The sequence below is a fragment of the Letharia columbiana genome (assembly GCF_014066305.1).
Source record: "Letharia columbiana isolate WasteWater2 chromosome Unknown Sc0000000_s0, whole genome shotgun sequence".
NCBI classification, from domain to species: domain Eukaryota; kingdom Fungi; phylum Ascomycota; class Lecanoromycetes; order Lecanorales; family Parmeliaceae; genus Letharia; species Letharia columbiana.
Genome location: NW_023501036.1, coordinates 1,878,002 through 1,897,829, shown reverse-complemented (window position 1 = coordinate 1,897,829; position 19,828 = coordinate 1,878,002). Strand labels below are relative to the sequence as shown.

Below are 19,828 nucleotides of genomic sequence, written 5' to 3'. Positions count from 1 at the left end.
GCCGTCTCATATCATGTGCCCGTCAGAAAGACCGGAATCGTTTGTCACAAAAAGAATGGACGGTCCTATCTGAACAATTATGTACTCACTCTTCTCGCCGCCGCTATGCTGACAATATCTATATGAGTAAATATATACGCATCTTAAGGTCTCTCCAATTGGAGGAAATGCCAAGAGTCGCCTGTCGTTGGCGAGGTATGAGGTCATCATGCCTTCTCGTTGTGCACCTGCGCTTCTTTCCTCTGCTTTCTCGCAGCTGGAATCAGTGCCGCCCTAACCTTCTTCATTCCTCCAAGGTAAAGCCAGGAGCAGATGAACACCACAATGAAGTTGAAGACGCAAAAAGCCCAGAAGACCCCGTAATCCAACCACTTGTGGCTGTAGTAGACATTGAAACCCGCTGCGAACTCATCCCCCGTAGCGTATTGACAGAACTCGCAGAGCCCATTGGTGCCGTTCTGCACATAGCCACCAGCTTGGGCAATGAAGGAGGCGCTGTAGGATTGGCATGTTTGGCCTGGTGGAGGAGCGAAGCGAGCGAACTCGGTGGAGGAACAAATGACGGGCCGGCCGTGTGTAGCGACGGAGAGGAAGCCTTCCAGGAGATAGTGGAACGGTGTCAATTGATACATCCAGGATTGCCAAAACTACAGAAGGACGTGTCAGCCATGTGTAATGTAGGAACTGATGATGTAAACGGTGGAGGTAATGACTCACGTGGGGTATGGCGACGTATGGCACAACAATACCGCAGAAGGAGACGACGAAGAGGAAGAAGACGGGCACGAGAATGGACGCCAGCAACTCATTCGGCGAGAATGAAGCGATCGCTTGACCAAAGCTAACGTAGAAGAGCTCGAAGAGCATGAGCAACATCCACGTGTATGCGCTGTCGAACTTGCTTGCGCCACGGCCGACGGCGGGCCACCACCAGCAATTGAAGTAGAGAGTCCCGGCGACGATGGAATACGGTATCTCGACTAGTGTGACACCACAGATGAGCGCGAACCAGGAGTAGATCTTCGAGTTCGCCTCGCGAGACTTGTAAATGCTGCGGAAGTGCAGATACTTGGGTTGTAACTGCTGGATCAGAGGTGGCGAGATGGTGAGAGTCATGAAGATAGAGAAGAGTCGCGATTGCATGTCGATTGTCTCATTTCCGACGTGGTAGAATGTGAAGCTATTGAAAAGACCGGTGACAATGTGCAGCATGAACTTTCCAATCACGTAATCCGGATCCCGCCAATAGTTAACGAAACAGCGATGTACGACAGTGTAGACTTGTGTGCCGAGCGGCATAGCGTATTCGCGATCATCTCGAGTCTTTTCTCCTACGGAGGCGTTTCGTCGAGAGCTGATCATCGACTGGATTTCCTTGGTACGCTCGTCATGTTCAGGTGATGAAGCCCAAACCTCACCCCAGTCTTTACCCTTGTACGTAGGATCACCAGCGCCAATGGATTCGAGCATGTATTCGGCAGGATTGGCGCGAGGGGGACACTTGTGGGCGCCGTTGCGTTCGAAGTAATCGATCAACTGACGGGAATCTTTGCCGAGCTCTCCGTGATAGACCACGTTACCGCCAGTCTTCAGTAGGATTAGCTCGTCAAAGTATTCGAAGAGCACGCTGGAAGGTTGATGGATGGTGACAAGCAACGCCTGACCACTATCTGCTAGCTTGCGAAGGAAGCGGATAATATTAAAAGCCGCTCCAGAGTCAAGGCCTGACGTAGGCTCATCCAGGAACATGAGGAGCTCCGGTTTGCTAGCAAGCTCAACACCAATGGTCACTCGTTTTCGCTGCTCTTGGTTCAATCCTGCACCTGTCTTGCCAATCGTAGCCCCAGCAATATTTCTCATCTCAAGAAGGTCGATGATCCGTTCACAATACTCATATTTTTCTTCCGTTGGTACCTCCTTCGGCTGTCTCAAAAGTGCCGAGAATCGCAGCGCCTCTCGGATGGTGGCGGTAGGTTCGTGGACATCCATCTGCTCAGCGAAGCCAGTGGCTCTTTGGAAGGATTTCGGTAAAGGCCTTCCATCGACCAAAAAATCCCCAGTCACGACGCCAAAGTTGATCCTCTGGGCTAGCGTGTTGAGGAGCGTTGTCTTTCCGGCACCCGAAGAGCCCATGAGCGCCGTCAGTCTGCCTGGCCTCACGAAGCCTTGAACATCGTTCAGTAGTTTCCTTTCGCCCTTTTCATACGGTATCGTATAATTGACGTTAGTAAACGTGAAGATCGAGTCGTTCTTGGCAACACCTTTGACAAGTTCGGAATCCGAGCTCGTCGAACCTTCTGCAAGTTTCTCGTCCCCTGCAGTAGCGAGTTGTTTCTCCTCGTCCTCAGGTATACTGCCCTTATCCATAGCCTGCGCGACAGATTTTGGGACTTGGCCACGTTTGAAGATGGTTACGGCACCTCCGCCTGCGTTTGGCTTCTGTAGCTCCATACCAATCATGGTAAGCACAACGAAAAAGATCCAAAATCCTGCGATAATACCAAAATCACGCCAGAGATGGTCTCTCTTGTAGGTAAATGCAGTCTGGATATAATCTGCTCCACTGACGGTGGTCGACCCAGGTCGACTTCCTGGAAGGAGGCAGGACTGGTATTGCGTAGTCGCGCCTGGGCCTTCGGGAACTATGTATGGCGGCGCGCACTGTATTTCCAAACTGTGAAATTCGTTAGACATCAAGGCTTCGAAACCATACTGGAATCGGGTCGACCCAAATAAGCCATTTAAAAAAAGGATGCATCTTGGCTGGAGGGATCAAATAACCAGTGTAGACAACGAGTGCTTGAATCGCGACACCAGTCAAGCGAGTCGCGGTATCCAAAGACTTGCATAGAGCCCCCAAGGATCGGAAAAATGAGTACATCGTCATTGTGATGACCCAGAGGATGAGCAAGCTGATAAAGAATTGCGAAGGTGTTCTCGATAGGTTCGACATGAAGTATACCACAAGATCGAATATAGTGACTTGGATGAGCACGAGTGGAATATCGACGACCGTTTGAGCGATAGCGAAAGCCGACGGCCGGTAGAATGAACTTGTAGTACCATCAGTACAAGTAGCTCAAAGATGGCTGATATCCAACTTACAAGCTTTTATGCTTCAGTAGAATGGGTCGGCTCGAGAAGGCCGACGTCAACTCCGCTAGAGCAAGCAATGCATTGAAGAGCAACATGAAGAACATCACACCTCCGCGCTCGAAGACCCCGGAAGAAGTCTTGGGCATATCGAAGAATAGGGAACCGACAATAAGAGCTTGAAAGAGGATACCACCCCATTTGCCTGCAAGAGATTGCTTGTCTCCATATATGACTAGGAATTGGCGATGAGTGCAAGCCCAAACCTGCTTGTGGTATGGAAGCGTGTAGTTCTTTTCCTTTGTGGCTTTCGTTGCAGCCGCCAGGCGCTGTTGCCTCTGCTGTTCTGCCTGTTGTTCGAATGACTCAATGTCGCGGACATTAGCCTCAAAAATTGGACTTCTTTTGTAAGCAATTTCGAATTGCTCCGTTGATCGCGGGATGCGATCTTCATACCCTTCTCGTATTTGACGTTCGTGGGGATCGGTGACGGATGTGAGGAAGTCAGCGGTCGTCCAGCGCTGTGGTCGACGGAAGCCAAGGTTCTCGAAGTAAGTAGCAGCATCTTCAGTCGGTCCATAGTATAGGCATTTGCCTTCGTCCATCAGGACTACCTTGTCGAACAGATCGTACAAACTCTCGCCGGCTTGATAAAGCGCTACAGATGTAGAGATGTGGGCCATGTTGGTCAGCGAGCGCAATGATTGCACGTATTCGAGGGCAGTGCTAGCATCGAGTCCTCTGGTGGAATTATCCCAACATTGCGTGCTGGCCTTGGTGATCATGGCTTCAGCGATACTGACACGCTTTTTCTCTCCTCCCGAGACACCTCGTACAAATTCGTCTCCTACTTTGGTATTCATAGTATGCTCGATCCAGAATAGCTTCGATACCACACGGAGAAACTCCTTGACGTAGTCGGCTCGACTTTCGCCTTCGTTGCGAGATGCTTTCCCGGGCGTTCGGGTCTTCAAGGCGAACTCCAGTGTACGTTTGACCGACAATGTAGCATAGTGCAGATCATCCTCGGGGTTGTATAAGACTTCCCCACGATAATGTTTGCCCATAGTCTTCGCATCCGTCCCGCCGTATGTGACATCTCCGTCAATGCTCTCGTATCCGAATCTTTGATTTGCCAAAACTTTCAGGAATGTCGAGCAGCCAGAGCCCGGACGCCCAAGTACCAGTAGCATTTCGCCAGGCCGTACACACCCGGTGAAATCATTCAAGATGGTCCTGATTGGTGGCTTCCCCGCGACCTTTTTTGGTCCTCCAGTGAAAAGAGCCGTTAATTTTCTCGGGAATGCAAGGAACGGATCGCCCAAGGTTGGCTGCAATGCAGCACCCAGCCCCATTCCTTTGACGGTCAGGTTCCTGAATACCAATCCAACATGTCTGGTCTTTTCATCCTCCGAATTTGCTTGCCGATCCTTCCCAAACATACGTGACATGAGTTTCTCAATCTCGGCCTGCTCTTCACCTGTCGCGCTCGCTTCATCTTCGGTCATGTACGAGCCCTGTCGATTGCTTTGGTTTGTCTTTCTCCGGCTTAATGCTTTGAAAAGATCATCCTCCGTCATTCGACTCGATGTCCTCTTTTGCATGCCTGGGCGACCAGCCGGCTTATCTGATGCGGCAGTCTTGATGGTTGTCAAGCCTTCAACCTGGTCATCTTTTTCGTTTTCTATCAATTGACTTTCTCTGAGGACTGGTGTGGGTTCGGCGGGTACGGCGAATACGGTAGTAGGTACGGCTTCAGGCGGTGAGTCGGCAGGAGAGGGTACAGCGGTCTTGTCATCGCTTGAGAAAGGTTCTGCTTCAGGTGTTGCGAGTGTCTCGCCGTTGGGACTGGAGGAAGCGGGAGTATCGTCTGTGGAGCCGGAGGCAATGGCTGCTGCAGGGTTACAGTCGGGCGAGGTGTGAGTGTGTAAAGCATCTGCAGGAGCCAGATACTGCTGGCGAAAGCTATTTGCAGATGCTGAGGGCCATGCTCCATGCTCAGATAAGTGCGGCCTCTCGGGCTCGTGGGAGGAAGCCATGTTGACGTTGGGCACGAGCAGGAGAGATTGTTCGTCAAGGATTAAGTCATATAGAGGAGGTTGTAACTTTCATCATGAGTCAGCTCGGATGCAAGTCTGTCTTCCGGTCCGAGTTGGCCTCGTCACTGATATGCGGTGAAGGAAGATGGCAGGATGGTTGATGCCTAATCATCACCGTAAATGTCAGCACCAGGTGCGAAGAGTCTGGAATGTAGACCTTAATTATTTGCTGGTTACCTACATCAGGAGCAAGATAAAGTATTCGAAGGTAAAGTAAACAGTGTATTATTTAGCCTATCCGTACTTGGGCCTTTTCGTCTCGTATTCTTCAGACAAATGAGCCAATCAAACATAGCAATTGAAAGCATAATGGCGGTTTGACTATGCCTTTATCATCTCTTGTGGCTTTCACATACTCGTACAATCCAGAAGTGAGTTTTTTGATAGAGCGAGGACACCAGTCAATCCTTCCACTTGGCCGAATTTCGGTTAATCTATTGGTGTCCTCACTCTATCAAAGAACTCACTTCTGGATTATACGAGTATTTTAATTTGGTGGACAAAGGAAAAAGTCATGGCGTCATAGGCTCTCGGACTTTAGGAAGAATAAGCTCGGCATGCAGGAGAAAGTCCGCGACCGAGCGGCCAAAAGTCTTTCCGCGCGGAAGATCGCGGCCGAGATTCCGCTTGTGCAGAATTTATGAAGATGGAAATCGCCCATGATTCGCATCAAAGCAAAGCTGTGGCCTTCGATACCAGTCATCAATTCTTTGCTGCTGGTATTGGCAAGACATTGGCCGTGCCTGAATGATGCTGCTTGCGAGGTACAATTGTTTCACAAACAGGCAAAACCGAACTTCTAAGGCTGCTCTGCCAGGTCATGATGTATGACATAAAGTAAAGCCTTAATGATGGGCAAACGCTGAAAGCCTTTTTTCTCTCCAACCTGTCAAAAGACTCGTCCATTTCCCCATATATTGAGCCATTTCTCCGTATGATGAAAACCATGGCAAACGCACAGTTACCAGGAGAGCCCATTGACCTCAACTACTTTGTCTGCACCTTAGGTCAAGCGGCGGCCTTAATTGCGGACAAGCCGCATTCATTCAGGACGGTCAATGAATTCATTGATCATCAAGCACGAGAACATCCGACGAGCCCAGCAGTTGGCTTCCCGATCCCTCCCAAAGACAGAGGGACTGACAGAGAATGGAACTACAAGGTCTATAGTAAATGGATATTGGAGATTCATTACCGGGGAACGAGAGGCTAATAAATTTGACATCAGCTTTCCGAAATTTACAACAGTTTTCAATAACACTGGGACATAGACTGCTCGAACACGGCCTGCTGTCGCCACGCCGACCAGTCCCGTCTCATGGATCGGTAGCTTTTCTTTGCCCAAGCTCAATAGACTTCCTCATCGGATGGCTGGCTCTGATGAGGCTAGGATATTCGGTTCTTTTGATTGCGTACGTCGACGAATTATCATCTTAGTGAGTCTACTGATACGAGAATCAAGACTTTAGACCGCAGTGCCAACCTCCTGCCATAGTGCATCTGTGCAAGGAGTGTAATATTTCGACCTTGGTCTATGATTGTGTGTACGAAGACCTCGCGAAAGCAGCGTACCAAACAAATATGAATATATCCCTAAAATTAATACCTTTGCCGAAGATAGAAGACGGAAAAGAAATCACCGTGCCTAGTGCTTCGTTTCCCATGTCGCCGGTATCGGAGTTCGACGTTGCGTATCTCCACCACACATCTGGCACTTCTACTGGGCTACCCAAACCGATCCCTCAGACTCATCGTGCTGCCGTTGGAGTGCTTCCTACCTTCCATAGCGGTCATGACAAGGCAACATTTACAACGACACCCCTCTACCACGGAGGCGTGGCGGACTGCTTTCGAGCATGGACCAGTGGTGCAATGATTTGGCTTTTTCCAGGTGCAGACGTACCAATTACTGCCTCCAACGCTCTGAAGTCCCTGGGCTGTGCTCGAAAGTCTGCAGAAACTCATCAGACGCCAGAAGTCAAGTACTTCTCTTCCGTCCCATATGTCTTGCAAATGCTGGCGGCGGAAGATAAAGGGCTGTATACGTTGAGGCAGATGGGGCTCGTGGGAGTTGGTGGTGCTGCACTGCCTCAGGCTGTAGGTGATGATCTCGTCCAGAAGGGGGTAAATCTAGTCTCTCGATTTGGCAGTGCAGAGTGTGGTTTTCTCTTGTCTTCGCATCGTGACTATACAGCCGACAAAGAATGGCAATATCTACGAAGCAACGCATCACCGTACCTGAAATTCAAGACGCAAGAAGACGGCTTAGCAGAATTGGTCATTCTTCCATCCTGGCCTCACATGGCGAAACGAAATGGGGACGATGGCTCTTACGCAACAGCGGATCTTTTTGAACCGCACCCTACAATTCCAAAAGCATGGAAGTACCATTCTCGAGCAGATTCACAACTGACTTTGATCACCGGGAAGAAATTTGACCCTGCACCACTTGAAGATGCAATTTCTACGTCTCCACTATTGAGTGATGTGCTGATATTTGGCAATGGCCAACAAATCCCTGGCGCGTTATTGTTCCGAGCTATCAAGTCAGCTGAAATGACGAATGACGAGCTGCTCGAGGCTCTCTGGCCGTCTATAGAAAGACTGAACGCAGAAAGCCAAGGTCATACTAGGCTTTCCAAGTCAATGCTGACGGTGATGCCCAATGATGCTCCTGCCCTCGAGAAGAGTAGCAAGGGTACCATCATGCGCGGCCAAGCCGAGAAAAGGTACGTGTCAGAGATCGCACGAGCCTACAGTAGCGGTCCCGATGCATCTGCGAATGGTTTCCTCTCGTCGACCAAGGACGAAGTGGCAGACGACGAGGTGCCCACCGCTGTATTACAAGTCATCCAGCACGTTCTAGACACTTTCAGTCCCATCCCAGCAGAAGGTGACCTGTTCTCCCTCGGCGTGGACTCTGTACATTGTATGCAAATTAGGGCATTGCTACATAGCGAAATCGTCCCATCCTTTACCGCCCAGCTACCACTTAACGTGGTCTACGACTGCGGCACCATCGAGAAACTCTCCAAATACCTCATCAACATACGCAAAGGACAGAAGATGGAGACAGAAGACGAGACCCAAATGATGCGAGATCTAGTACAAGAGTACAGCAGCTTTAACAATGAGTCTCTAATCTCTGTAGTCCCCGCACATTCAACTCCAACCAATACCGCCACCTCCAGCGAAGTCGTAATCCTCACTGGAGCTACCGGCGCACTCGGAGCCCACATCCTCGCCCTCCTCCGATCCTCCTCTCAGGTCTCCGAGATCCACTGCCTCCTTCGGGCTGCATCTCCCATAGCTGCCAACGAACGAATCTCCAAATCGCTCCTAGCGCGCAACAAAGCCCCACTGGATTCTACATCATCGAAAATCACATGCCACCCATGCAAGCTCTCCGACCCAGCACTCGGGCTACCTTCCTCCACCTACAAAGACCTCGCTACACGGACCACTCTTGTCATCCATGCAGCATGGGCTGTAAACTTCAGCACGCGCCTCTCCAGCTTTGTAAAAGATCATATCGCCGGTCTTCGCAACCTCATCAACTTCGCCCTTGCATCTGGAAAGACAAACCTCCCGCGCTTCGTCTTCTGCTCATCCACAGCCAGCGTGCTTGGACCACATTGTAACTCACCGATCGCCGAACGCATCTCCCATGACCCCTTGTCCGCTTCGCCACTAGGCTACTCCCGCTCGAAATGGGTCGCGGAATCGATATGCGAGCAAGCGCATCTCCACACGCGACTGAAACATTGCGTAACAGTCTTACGGCTTAGGTCAGCTCTGCGGCGATACAGAAAGCGGGATCTGGAACGTTACAGAAGCATGGCCTCTGATGCTCAGCAGCGTAAAACTTACAGGAAGCTTACCCCTATTAAAAGGAGAGCGATTAAGCTGGTTGCCCGTCGACGTAGCCGCAGAAGCAGTCCTAAATGTCGCGCTAGCTGGAACACAGACACTCAAGAGTGCTGACAGCTCCGACATCCCAGTCTACCACCTCCTCAACCCCGCCACCCAAAACACATGGGCAGATCTCCTACTCTGGCTGCAAAAGATCTCCCCAGCTTTCGACAGCGTCTCACCGTCCACATGGGTCTCTCAACTCGACAACCTGACCGGCGAAGCGGCCAAGCACCCAGCACGCAAACTCCTCGCTTTGTGGAAAGAGGCATACTGCAATGATGACGCTGCCAAGCAAGGGGAGCAAACGGCGGAGGTGACGTTCGAGATGATTGAAACGAAGAAAGTAGCTCCTGTGATGCGGGACGTGAAGCCAATCGGCGAAGATCAATTTACGAAGATCTGGGAATGGATCAATAAAGAAATGATAGGCAATGGAAGTGGAAAAGGAATCTAGGGCACACTCTCCCGGCCGAATACATGCATCGTCCTCACAAAGTGCTTGCGGCAGCGCATAGTCTGTTAGATACTTTGGGCTCCCGCCGATATCTGTACACCTTCGAAGCTTAAGTAGAGTGTCGAGTTGGTAAAGTGAGAATCAAGCTCGCATTCAACTACCTCGACGCGCGACACGCACAGAGATTGACATGACATTCAGCATCGGGGCCCAAAAGTCTCTTCCTCTCATGATACTTGGTTTCACCCCCAGATGCAATTCCCCAGCAGATGCAATGTCCGATAAGTCCGACCCCCAAACAGTCTGCATCTCACCAAAGTTGTATGACAAGTCGATTATTATACAACATTATCAATACCACTTCGATTTGAAGACTTCTTGATGTTCTAGAGATCGTATTCTACGCTTCCGGGTCTATTTTTCCAGATCTGGGTTTCAAGTTTTTTATGAAATTGTTGTGGAACGAAAGATTACATCTGCCAGGGAATGGCATCCGGGGTGAAACCATGTATGATTAACGATTACAACCAACCACTCACCCGAGAAAAACACAAACCACCGCATCAGCTACCTAATCAAAAGCCCTGAGCCATAAACCCACGGTCAAGTATATCGAAGGGTAAGTATTTACCTAGAGCCGATGGGAGCTGAGAAGTAATCGGCCATTCCTGTATCCCTTTTCTGTCCCCCCCATTCCCACACACACCCCTCCATCCCCTATCAAACAAGCCCACCCACCCACCTAGCCCTACCTTAGGGCTCCCCTCCCTCCCCTAACCCAAAAAGGCAGCTGCACAAACAGGCGATATCTGCCCGGCTACCGCGATAAGGTATGAGCGTAGCGAGTAAGGCGGTGGGGCCACGCCCGCACGATTGAGTAAAGTACTTACATGTACACTAGCATGATCATGGTCGATAAGATATGCAAGACGATAAGCGCTCAGACTCCGGTCTCGATAAAGCAAACTCGACCGTAAGCTGCTGATAGAGATACATCTCCCTACCCCGTCGCCATGTCCGTTCATCGTAGTATGTAGAAACCCCATTCCTCCACTGCAACCGAGCCAGCAAGAGCCGGCAGCGCAGCGTCAAGCATGCCTCTCCTTCCGAAACCCCACCTGCCCTCCCTGCACGTCTCGCAAGTCCCCTCCGCCTTCTCCGGCGCCGTCGGAGCGAGCAGGTGGAGCAACAAAGGTACCCCCCCCCCCCCCCCGCCCCCCAACCCTCCCTGACGGACCCCCCAGACCTCGACCCCATCCGCCGCCGGGACCGGAAATGGACCGTCTACGCCCTCATCGCCTACTGGTTCTCCGACGCCTTCAACGCGGCGACGTGGGAGTTCGCGGCCTCGATCCTCGCGGGGGGCTGTCGTACCGGGACGCGCTCGGGATCGTGGCGACGGGGTTCCTGCTCGTCAGCGTGGTCATCAGCCTGAACGGGGCGACGGGGGTGCTGTACCACGCGCCGTTCCCCGTGCTGGCGAGGGCCGGGTGGGGGTTTTGGGGGAGTTATGGTATGGATGTCATCATCATCATCATCATCATCGTCATCGTGGTTGGGAGGGGGGAGGGATGGATAAAGAAGGCGTGGGGAGGGGGGGAAGAAGAAATGGATGTGCTGATGAAGTGTGCTAGTGGCTATTATATCGAGGGTGATACTGGCGATGTTCTGGTTTGCGATCCAGACGGTCAATGGCGGTGATGTGGTGCAAGTGATGATCACGGCGATCTGGCCCGGCTTTGGCAGGCTACCGAACCACATCCCCGCGGACCAGGGCATTACGACGGCGCAGATGGTGTCGTTCTTCTTGTGTGAGTACCGCTGGCAGCATGCCCGTGGATGGCGGCGAGCTGACAAACGCGCCGTCAGTCTGGCTCGCCCAGATCCCCTTTCTCTACATGCATCCCAACAACCTCCGCTATCTCTTCATCACCAAATCCATCCTCGTCCCGATCTGCTTCATCGCCATGCTCATCTGGGCATTCCGCTCCACAGGCGGCACTGGCGGACCACTGCTCTCTTCCTCCGCGAAGGCCACCGTGGGAGGGTCCGCGTACTCTTACGCCTGGCTCTCTTCCCTTACCTCGGTATGCCCCGAGCGTTCAGGTCCGAGAGCAATACTAACGAGATCAGGTCATTGGGAATTATAGCACCCTGTCGGTGAACATGCCCGACTTCTCTCGATACAGCAAGGCTAGCGTTAAGTGGCAGTGGCTATACGTTCCGATGCTGCCGATTGTGTTCACGTTCATCGCGTTCATCGGCATCGCATGTACTTCTGCCGGAGAGGCACATTATGGCTCACTGGATTGGAATCCCGCTACCCTCATTGCTAATTGGCCGAATCGAGCCTGTCAATTCTTCGCCGCTTTTGCCTTCTCCCTTGCTGCATTGGGTGTCAACATCTCAGCGAATAGTCTGTCAGCGGCCAACGACCTGGCCGCGTTATTCCCTTCGTACATCAACATTCGGCGCGGACAGCTGATATGTGCCCTGGTAGCGTGGGTCATGGTACCCTGGAAGATCCTGGCGACCGCGAGCGGCTTTTTGAACTTCATGTCGGCTTATAGCGTCTTCTTGGGGCCGATTGCCTCAATCTTGGTATGGGATTTCTGGTGGGTTCACCAGATGAAGTACGATGTCGTTGCTTTGTATCATCCTGAAGGGTATGCCCAATACTCCTGACGCCTTCGTAGCGAAGCGCCTGCTCACTGTTTGCGACAGCATATACCGTTACACCTACGGCATCAACTGGCGCGCCATCTCAGCTTTCATCGTGGGTGTAGCCCCCAATTTACCAGGCTTCATCAACAGCATCAATCCCTCCGTCACTGTTGGCGTGGGAAAAAGACCATATACGTTCGCGTGGATTCTTGGTTTCGTCATCACGTCGCTGGTATATGTGGTCCTTTCGACAGTCTTCCCGCCGACAGAGACGATGATCCCGCGAGCGGTCTTGCCGGATGAGGTGTACGAAGGTGAGGAAGGGGCCTCGGTGACAATTGAGGGTAAGGCTGTCGATGATGATGTCGAACGAGAAGCTACTGGTGAGAAGGATTGGAAGAAGGAGGAAGATGAGCTGCGGGTCATGTAGCATTCACGTCGATGTATAGGTTCTACACGAAAGATCGTCCCTAAGTCTTCCCCTATAAAACACCCATAAAATACCAGCTCTCGTTAGGAGCCAACTCGCGTTATCAACCCCGGAGATGAACTTATGTGGAGGGCAATACCATAATCGAGCCACTGGGATTGTAAAGTAGGCGGCTTATGCTCTTCGAGGGTTGGCATGATACACTATATAGCTGTCAAATTCCATTTCCCTCGAGTCCCCCCAGAAGCCGTAGAAGGCAGGCTCAAATCCCATATTCATCATTATCGAGATACCATCGAAGCAAAAGGATGATCTTGCATCCGTGAGCGAACCCTCGATAGTCGTCATCCTAGGCATGCATTGAGACAAAGGACTGCGATTTCTTTAGGATTATTGCCCTTCTTGCAAACAATTTGGCTCTGCCTTTCCTCGTTGACTTTGTATCCATCAGGGTTGTTCCCCTCCATACGTGCATTGCCTGAATTTCGCGAAGCCACATTGGCGCTCTGCATAAACCATTTATCGTCGTTGTTTGAACAGTTGCAGCACCGCCGTATCTGAATACGGTACTTCTCGCCAGGTGGTTCTCCATCTAACTCCAAACCATACTCGCACCCTTGTCTTTGATAAGCGCTGACAGCGGGAAATACCTGGTAATGTCTGCTTAACCATAGTGGTTGGGGCCGTCGGTCCTTCTCATGAACGAGACCAGCGGGGGTGACCATCAGTCAAGCCTAGGCATCAGGAAGGAATGCACACTCTGTAGGGTCGAGCGCGAGGGGTTGGTATCAGGCTTTGCTGTTGTGATAAGGGCGAGACGTCGGCGAATGAGGGCCTTATCGATTGACGTACTAGTCGCATGGCGGCTGAAACGATCTTCAAGAAAGAAGAAAAAGGGTTAGCTAATAGGTGTGGGGAAAGCTATAGAGGTTGTGCACGGAAAAGGCGGAGTAAAGAGCATCAGCGCAACTTACATTTATTGTCAAAGAACAGGCAAAGCACCGTCAGCGCAGTACCAACAGACAGATCCTTTCCCGTGGGACACACGAACAGAATCTTTGGTGGTGAGCCATAGTCCGGAAGACTGGCAATAAATGGAGGGATGCGAGGTAATTGAGAGCGAAGAGCTCGACTGCCTAGCTTCCCATTACCACACAGTAGATCTAGGGTTCTCTTTCCTGTTTCGTCTTTGGCCTTTTGGTCTGGCATGGAGGGCGTAGCGTCACCGCAGATGACAATACCATCATATTGCTCAGCTTGCGCAGCGCTCGACAGAGTGCCAATGTGAAGTCTCGTAAGGCCAAGCTTCACAGCATCACTACTAGCGGCACCATGGTCCTGATGCGTAGTAGTCAAACCCTGAATTAGACATGGCATGTCTACCTCGACTGCTGCCAGAAGTTGTTCACTATGCCTCCAGAACAGGGTTGGCGTCAGACCATTCGACCAGCCTTCGCTGTCGTCTCCAGCTCCTTGAATGTATCCATCCTCCGACATTTCTGCGCCGAACACGCGTCTGGATGCTGTACAGCAGATTATGGTGTGATAGTGCGTGGAGGGACCGGTTTCGTGCGTGGACGTCGAATCGTGGGTGACCCAGGATGGTCGGAGTGGCTTCTTCAAGACTGAGCGTAGGGAGGATAGGTCAAGGCCGAGATCCTGTTCTGTCAGCTTCGGAGTTTCCATGGTTTGGGGTATCAAGCCTTTTTTACCTTCACATCATCAACAAACCCGTAAAGAAGCGCCTCAATCTGGGCGTGCTCTGATGCACCCACGACCTCCTTCGGCGTACCCAGCTTGTGACTTTCATGCATCTCCCCGAATAGTAACCGATTGATCACAGCACACCAGATGGGTATAGTCTTGCTCAATGCATCAGGCATGCTTTTACCTCTTCGTGTAGAGTCGACTATAATGCATCTATAGCGCCGATCAGCCCACCATTTCCACGACCTATCAGTCATGGTATCTAGATCGTGATCCTTACCCACCCACCTGATCTCCCTATTATATCGAGTACCTGCACGTTCAAGCGTCTTGTACTAAAGCTCCATTGTCCCCAATGTCCATCCGTGCTCTTGAAATAGGCGCTGCCGGCCTTTTGCTCCGGAGGAACGTACCAACTACCGCAACGCTCGTTGGCAACGATGGGAAAATTGTAGTTGGAAGCCACATTCTGGATGAAAAGCGAGTCCTGATGGATCGAGTGTAGGCGATTGGTGGTAGAGAGCGTAGTACGTTTCAGGGAGGAGAGGGTACTTGAGAAGCTTTGGGAGTTGGTGGGAAGGAGGAGGGAGGATACAGAGGTAGGAAATGAGGGTTCAACGGCCATTGCATCATGTGTTTGAGAGATTGTCTTTTACTGACACTGTTTCCTAATACTACATTCAAAATCAAGACTCAAGAGTCAGCCATTTTGGAACAATCTAGACCCGAAAAGGTTAGCGTTTGGTAAGATCAACGCTAGTAAGGTTTGCTGAGGCCTGCTTTTTGTCATTGTCTTCCGTCACTGTAGACAATGGCAGGTGATGCATTTCACCTTCCAAGATCAATAAGTAATTCTCTTATCTAAGTGTATATCCATACACTGTTGCCACTTTCCTCTACGAGTATGTCAGCCCTTGCCAGCGCCAAATCGTCCGTCGTGTCTTTGAGTCATCCTTGGCAACCCCAACCTTTCTTCTCTGACCGGGCCGGACTCTTGTTGAAAAAGGGCGATGGTATCTATCGACACCTTGAGGCTCCTGATCTAACTCGTGGCTGAATATTGAGGGCCAAAAGTCTCTAACGGATCGGAAGAAGAGCGCGCAGGATGCCAGAGACCACAGAGTGCGAAAACCTCATGCCTAGGGGCCCAAAATATGGCACTAGGAGTTGTGTCAGGTGGTGATGGGCGACGCGTGATAGGTTTTAGGAGACACCACCTCCTCGCCAATGAGTATCAGGATCAAGGATAGCCCTTGATGCATATCACCGCCAGCAACGAAAGCTCGGCTCGACCTCTGCTTCTCTTTGGCGACTTAGGTCATTCTACGCCTCTTTCACGGAGTTCATTGGCTCAAAGAGCCACAAATCTTCCCCTCGGATTGCATGATAGTGTGCTGCTGCTTCCCGTGACGTTGCTTCACCACCAATGATGTAGTATTGGGCTTTCTCCTTCAGAGAGACCTCAATCCCATCAGCAGTGTCTTGGAAATCCAACGCTTTCTTGTTACCCTTCTTGGCTTCCGCAAGAGTGATGGTTGGTCTGTCACCTCGTGGCCCGTATTTAGCTCTGTCGATGGCTCCAGGGCCGAGTAACGGCCTCTTCACAGCAGAAGCTTGCTTGCAGCACACCTCGAAGCTTCTTGGAGCTTTCCAAAAGCACCAATCTTCCCAAGAAAAAGCGTAAGGATTATGATCTTCCATCGTGAAGTAAAGATATCCCATGGTCGAGAGCCATGCCAAGAACCGCTCTGGATCTCGTGCGACAATATTATCGAGGATTGCCGTGATGTTCTCGGAGACACCTTGCTGCCCTCTTCTCTCCACGGCTTGTGCTCTGATCCTCCCTCTTCGGGCGTCTGCTGCCAAAAGGACATTCTGAAACTGGTTATGCGTCTGCTCAATAAACTTGTCTCCTGGCGACCCACCGCGATGCCTGTATCCGCGCAATTTTGCGTGCATAAACTCTTCTGTCATCTCCTCTGTGATATGGAACCCTGCTTCGCGGACCATCAAGACCCCACCTCTCCATGCAGCAAGTCCAGCAAGTTTTGGAGGAGCTCCAGGGCGTCGATCTGCGCTCCAAAATCGATCCGACTCGCGCTGAAGAATATCGAGCTGCGACGCATAAGATTGCCATGGAGAGCCGGGGACGGATGGAGGTGATCTTGATGTAACGCGCGTAAAGCTCCGAATGGATGGCTTCAATGCTTCCTGGAGTAGATCAACCTCTTCCCAGGTGCTCGGATTTTCCCAGCGCGAGTCTGATGCGTACATCACATTAACCCAAGGGACGGTACCGGCCTGGCCCATTTGTAAGGGTGCAGATGGGCCAGGTATGACACCTGAAGCGACTGGTGGTGCAGGTTGGAAGGTTCCGGCCACTTGCGAGGGGTTTTGTTGGATGCTGCCTCGCGCAGCCATGTTACAGGATCGTAACTGTTTTCGAAGCCTAGTTGAACACAGCGTTATGGCGATAAGGTGGAGACGATTGCGAAGTAGCGAATGACAGGAATTGAATGCAGGATGGTGCTAAGCGGGTGAGTGAACGATGTGACTGAGTTGAAGGACTGAGGTCGACAAGAAGGACTGGAGTTTACGATCAGCCCTACATTCTAAGGCAGATGTGTTGACATTTGACACTTTTCACCCCACGTAGATCTTCGTCCATTTGCCACTCAAGGGCATTGACGTGGCAGAACATCAGTTGGTTCCAGATGGCATGACCTTGCAATGTCAGAGGTATTTCTCCATTTGGGCTCGAATCCATCCTTCGCGAACAGAAAAGTGATATTTTCCGAAATTACATTAAATTTGGACCGCCATTACTAGAAACTGGATGAGTTGGTGCTCGATGGTATTCTTGAATGGAGGATCTATGCTACAAGCTATTATAACGCCCCAAGATGATGCCAGCAACGCCTTCAATGAGGCGCTGAAAATCTTCGATATACCCTATATTTGGAAATCCGGTAAAGAAAACGCAGAGTGATCATAAACTTCCAGCTCAGTCCGTAAGTCGTCGACTGCCACAATTCTTTCTGTCACGAGCCCTTGAAAACATTGCAAGACAGCATCCATTGCCTGAAACATTCTGAAGCAGAATCCGAAATCCTCACGCTTTATTTCGCTTTTATTGGTCATCGCCTTAGTACCTCTCTCTCAAAGCGTCCTCGAGCCTTGATCCTGGCCAGTCTGGTAGGTCGAGGATTTGCCCATTCTCTCCGCGCGGTGCTCGATGACCCTTTTTGAAAGCCTCATAATACATCGAGTCCTTGCTTGGAAGCTCCCAGTCATCCACCGACCGACCCCAATGCATAACGCCGGCCAGGATTGGCAATTGTTCGTTTGAACGATGCGCTCTCCACCAATCTTGGAATGCCCCAAATATCGTGTCGAACTGTGCACGGTAGCTCTGTTGCGGATCTGTTCTCGGGGCTGGCTCTCCGGTCCATGCGAAGTATACCTCTCGTGTGGGAAGTAACGCGTCGACGAGGCTCTGGACCTCCTCCTCATTCCAGGGAGGCACCTCGCTGTAATTTACAGATGGAAAGCCAAGATCCACGAACATTTGTTTGAAAACCAGTGCCCATTCGGCTTCAAGCTTCTGCTTTCGTGTTTGGGGTGGTTGTGCTTGAGGAGCTGGAGAAGCCATACTAGGTTGCTCGGCTTGTGGTGGAATGATTGGCGGTGGAACAATTTGCGCTGGAAAGTTGCTGGTAGCTCCATGCGTGGCTGATGCTGGATTCGGCAAGACCGGCTGCTCCGTACGCAAACGCTTCGAAGCAGGCGCATAGGCTTCTGCCTCCTCATCCCCAAGGAAGTCCCTCACCCGCTTCCTGTGGGCTTGCAGTGGCGTATCTTCCTCTTCTAGGTGACTTTCATCAAGCAATGGCATGCTCATCATGACATCGAAAGCGTGAGGCTGCGCTGGATACGACTCGATCTGCGCCAAAGAGGCACCAATAACTTCCCGGGCCTGGGGTTGAGGGGAAGTACCAGATCCGCCGACGTAGGGTACTGGCCCGTTGCTGATGAGGCCTTCATAGGTAGCGTAATGAATCCTCCCATCGATGGTCACAGGCACTGCTGTGTGTCGATAATCCCTCACCTCATTGTTCTGATCTTTCTCCCCAGTCGAGCTTACCCACGAAGGTCCTTTGCTCTTGCCACCAACTTCCCCAGCCCGCGGGATCCGTCTGAATGGGAACCTTTCAGCCGGCATTTCTTCATCATCACTCTCAACCGAGTTCTCCTGTGAAGCTACCCGGACTCTGTCGCTCTCTCTCCGAGGCTTTTCGTTGGTCTCAATCCACTTGAGTGGATAAGAGGGTCGGGCAGGAACGTATTCATCTTCATCCTCGGCCGAGGTCACGCGCGAAAGAGATTCCTTGACTTTCCGGCTGTTCCCACGAGCTTTCGCAACTTTCCGAGTTTGACTAAGCGAATAGCGTTGGGTTGGAGTGTCTTGATATTCCTCGTCGGCCGAGCTCTCGCTTGAAGATTCCTCGATTGTTTCGATTCTTCTAGGGGTCTTTGCATCTTGTCGAGTCGATCTGAGTGAATATCGTTGACTAGCATTGTCTTGGTCGATGATGGTTGGCGATTGTTCGAACATGACAAGGTCATCGATTTCGGCGGCAACGCTATCCTCTTTCCTCCCGTGGCGAGCTCGCTTGTGGGATCTGAACTGAGTCTGAACCTCTTCCTCCGAGGACTGTCCTTCATCATCAGTGGTGTTCTTTCGCTTCCGAGACTTGGGAATCCTCCTTGGCATTTCCCTTTAGCTTCGTGGGCCTAGCTGCGCCTTTGCTCCTATACTTCTTGGCGGCCTTTGGAGTCGCTGGAACAACATCGCCTTCTATTGGAAATACTGCGTTGTCGCCTTTTTTGATCTCGTTGATCTCTTTAGTAGTAAGATCTCGTCCGAAGGCCCTGACAGTGTTGTTTTGGAGATTATCCCCGTACAGCTTCTTAAGGCCCGCCTTGATCACCAAGGTCTTTGTGCGCTCTGTCCAGCTGCATAGCCCCGCATGGAACCGGAAGCGCTCCATCGGCATGTTGACGATGGAGTTGGGGAGTCCAAGCTCTTCCCAAATCGGTTGACCTTCGGTGCCGACGTTGATCTGACTCGGCATACGAGCCCAAACTGACGATAGGTTAGCGCAGGGGAGATCATACCAGTACCTGTATTACTTACAATCTTTATGCCCTAGACTCATGTTTTCCCGCCGCATGGCCTCTAATTTGTATCCTGGGATATTCGAGGCAATCGTGGAAGGAATGTCCCAATCCTTTACGGGATTGTCATGAGGATCGAGAACAACATACTTTTTCCCGTTCTCCTCCCAATACATATAACCCGGGCAATTGGGCCTGGGATTCTTCTCCCTATCTTCTTCCCAAGCGAAGTCGATATCTGGGCGGTCATCTCTATCAGGGCCCCATTGGACGTGCTTGCGGTAGAAC

At 51.3% G+C, this 19,828-nt stretch overlaps 10 protein-coding genes across 10 annotated transcripts; 4 read left to right on the top strand and 6 right to left on the bottom strand.

Annotated features, from left to right (window-relative positions):
- Positions 1-206: 206 nt before the first annotated feature.
- HO173_000524 (uncharacterized protein) lies at positions 207-2,460 on the bottom strand (the record flags this gene model as incomplete). Its single annotated transcript, XM_037302473.1, has 2 exons — positions 207-647; positions 718-2,460. 2 exons carry the CDS (start codon positions 2,458-2,460, stop codon positions 207-209), a joined length of 2,184 nt encoding a protein of 727 aa, XP_037171052.1.
- A 226-nt stretch (positions 2,461-2,686) lies between these two features.
- On the bottom strand, positions 2,687-5,132 carry HO173_000523 (uncharacterized protein; the record flags this gene model as incomplete). Its single annotated transcript, XM_037302472.1, has 2 exons — positions 2,687-3,053; positions 3,106-5,132. 2 exons carry the CDS (start codon positions 5,130-5,132, stop codon positions 2,687-2,689), a joined length of 2,394 nt encoding a protein of 797 aa, XP_037171051.1.
- Positions 5,133-6,138: 1,006 nt separating this feature from the next.
- On the top strand, positions 6,139-6,405 carry HO173_000522 (uncharacterized protein; the record flags this gene model as incomplete). Its single annotated transcript, XM_037302471.1, has 1 exon — positions 6,139-6,405. The coding sequence occupies one exon, from the start codon at positions 6,139-6,141 to the stop codon at positions 6,403-6,405; it is 267 nt and encodes an 88-aa protein (XP_037171050.1).
- Positions 6,406-6,854: 449 nt separating this feature from the next.
- On the top strand, positions 6,855-9,176 carry HO173_000521 (uncharacterized protein; the record flags this gene model as incomplete). Its single annotated transcript, XM_037302470.1, has 1 exon — positions 6,855-9,176. One exon carries the CDS (start codon positions 6,855-6,857, stop codon positions 9,174-9,176), a length of 2,322 nt encoding a protein of 773 aa, XP_037171049.1.
- A 117-nt stretch (positions 9,177-9,293) lies between these two features.
- On the top strand, positions 9,294-9,561 carry HO173_000520 (uncharacterized protein; the record flags this gene model as incomplete). Its single annotated transcript, XM_037302469.1, has 2 exons — positions 9,294-9,297; positions 9,344-9,561. 2 exons carry the CDS (start codon positions 9,294-9,296, stop codon positions 9,559-9,561), a joined length of 222 nt encoding a protein of 73 aa, XP_037171048.1.
- A 1,275-nt stretch (positions 9,562-10,836) lies between these two features.
- HO173_000519 (uncharacterized protein) lies at positions 10,837-12,655 on the top strand (the record flags this gene model as incomplete). The annotated part of the gene is made up of 5 exons (XM_037302468.1): positions 10,837-11,074; positions 11,196-11,372; positions 11,431-11,648; positions 11,695-12,227; positions 12,286-12,655. 5 exons carry the CDS (start codon positions 10,837-10,839, stop codon positions 12,653-12,655), a joined length of 1,536 nt encoding a protein of 511 aa, XP_037171047.1.
- A 724-nt stretch (positions 12,656-13,379) lies between these two features.
- Positions 13,380-14,538, bottom strand: HO173_000518 (uncharacterized protein; the record flags this gene model as incomplete). The annotated part of the gene is made up of 3 exons (XM_037302467.1): positions 13,380-13,531; positions 13,630-14,314; positions 14,368-14,538. 3 exons carry the CDS (start codon positions 14,536-14,538, stop codon positions 13,380-13,382), a joined length of 1,008 nt encoding a protein of 335 aa, XP_037171046.1.
- Positions 14,539-15,685: 1,147 nt separating this feature from the next.
- On the bottom strand, positions 15,686-16,783 carry HO173_000517 (uncharacterized protein; the record flags this gene model as incomplete). Its single annotated transcript, XM_037302466.1, has 1 exon — positions 15,686-16,783. The coding sequence occupies one exon, from the start codon at positions 16,781-16,783 to the stop codon at positions 15,686-15,688; it is 1,098 nt and encodes a 365-aa protein (XP_037171045.1).
- A 724-nt stretch (positions 16,784-17,507) lies between these two features.
- HO173_000516 (uncharacterized protein) lies at positions 17,508-18,977 on the bottom strand (the record flags this gene model as incomplete). The annotated part of the gene is made up of 1 exon (XM_037302465.1): positions 17,508-18,977. One exon carries the CDS (start codon positions 18,975-18,977, stop codon positions 17,508-17,510), a length of 1,470 nt encoding a protein of 489 aa, XP_037171044.1.
- Positions 18,978-19,089: 112 nt separating this feature from the next.
- HO173_000515 (uncharacterized protein) lies at positions 19,090-19,497 on the bottom strand (the record flags this gene model as incomplete). The annotated part of the gene is made up of 1 exon (XM_037302464.1): positions 19,090-19,497. One exon carries the CDS (start codon positions 19,495-19,497, stop codon positions 19,090-19,092), a length of 408 nt encoding a protein of 135 aa, XP_037171043.1.
- Positions 19,498-19,828: the final 331 nt, after the last annotated feature.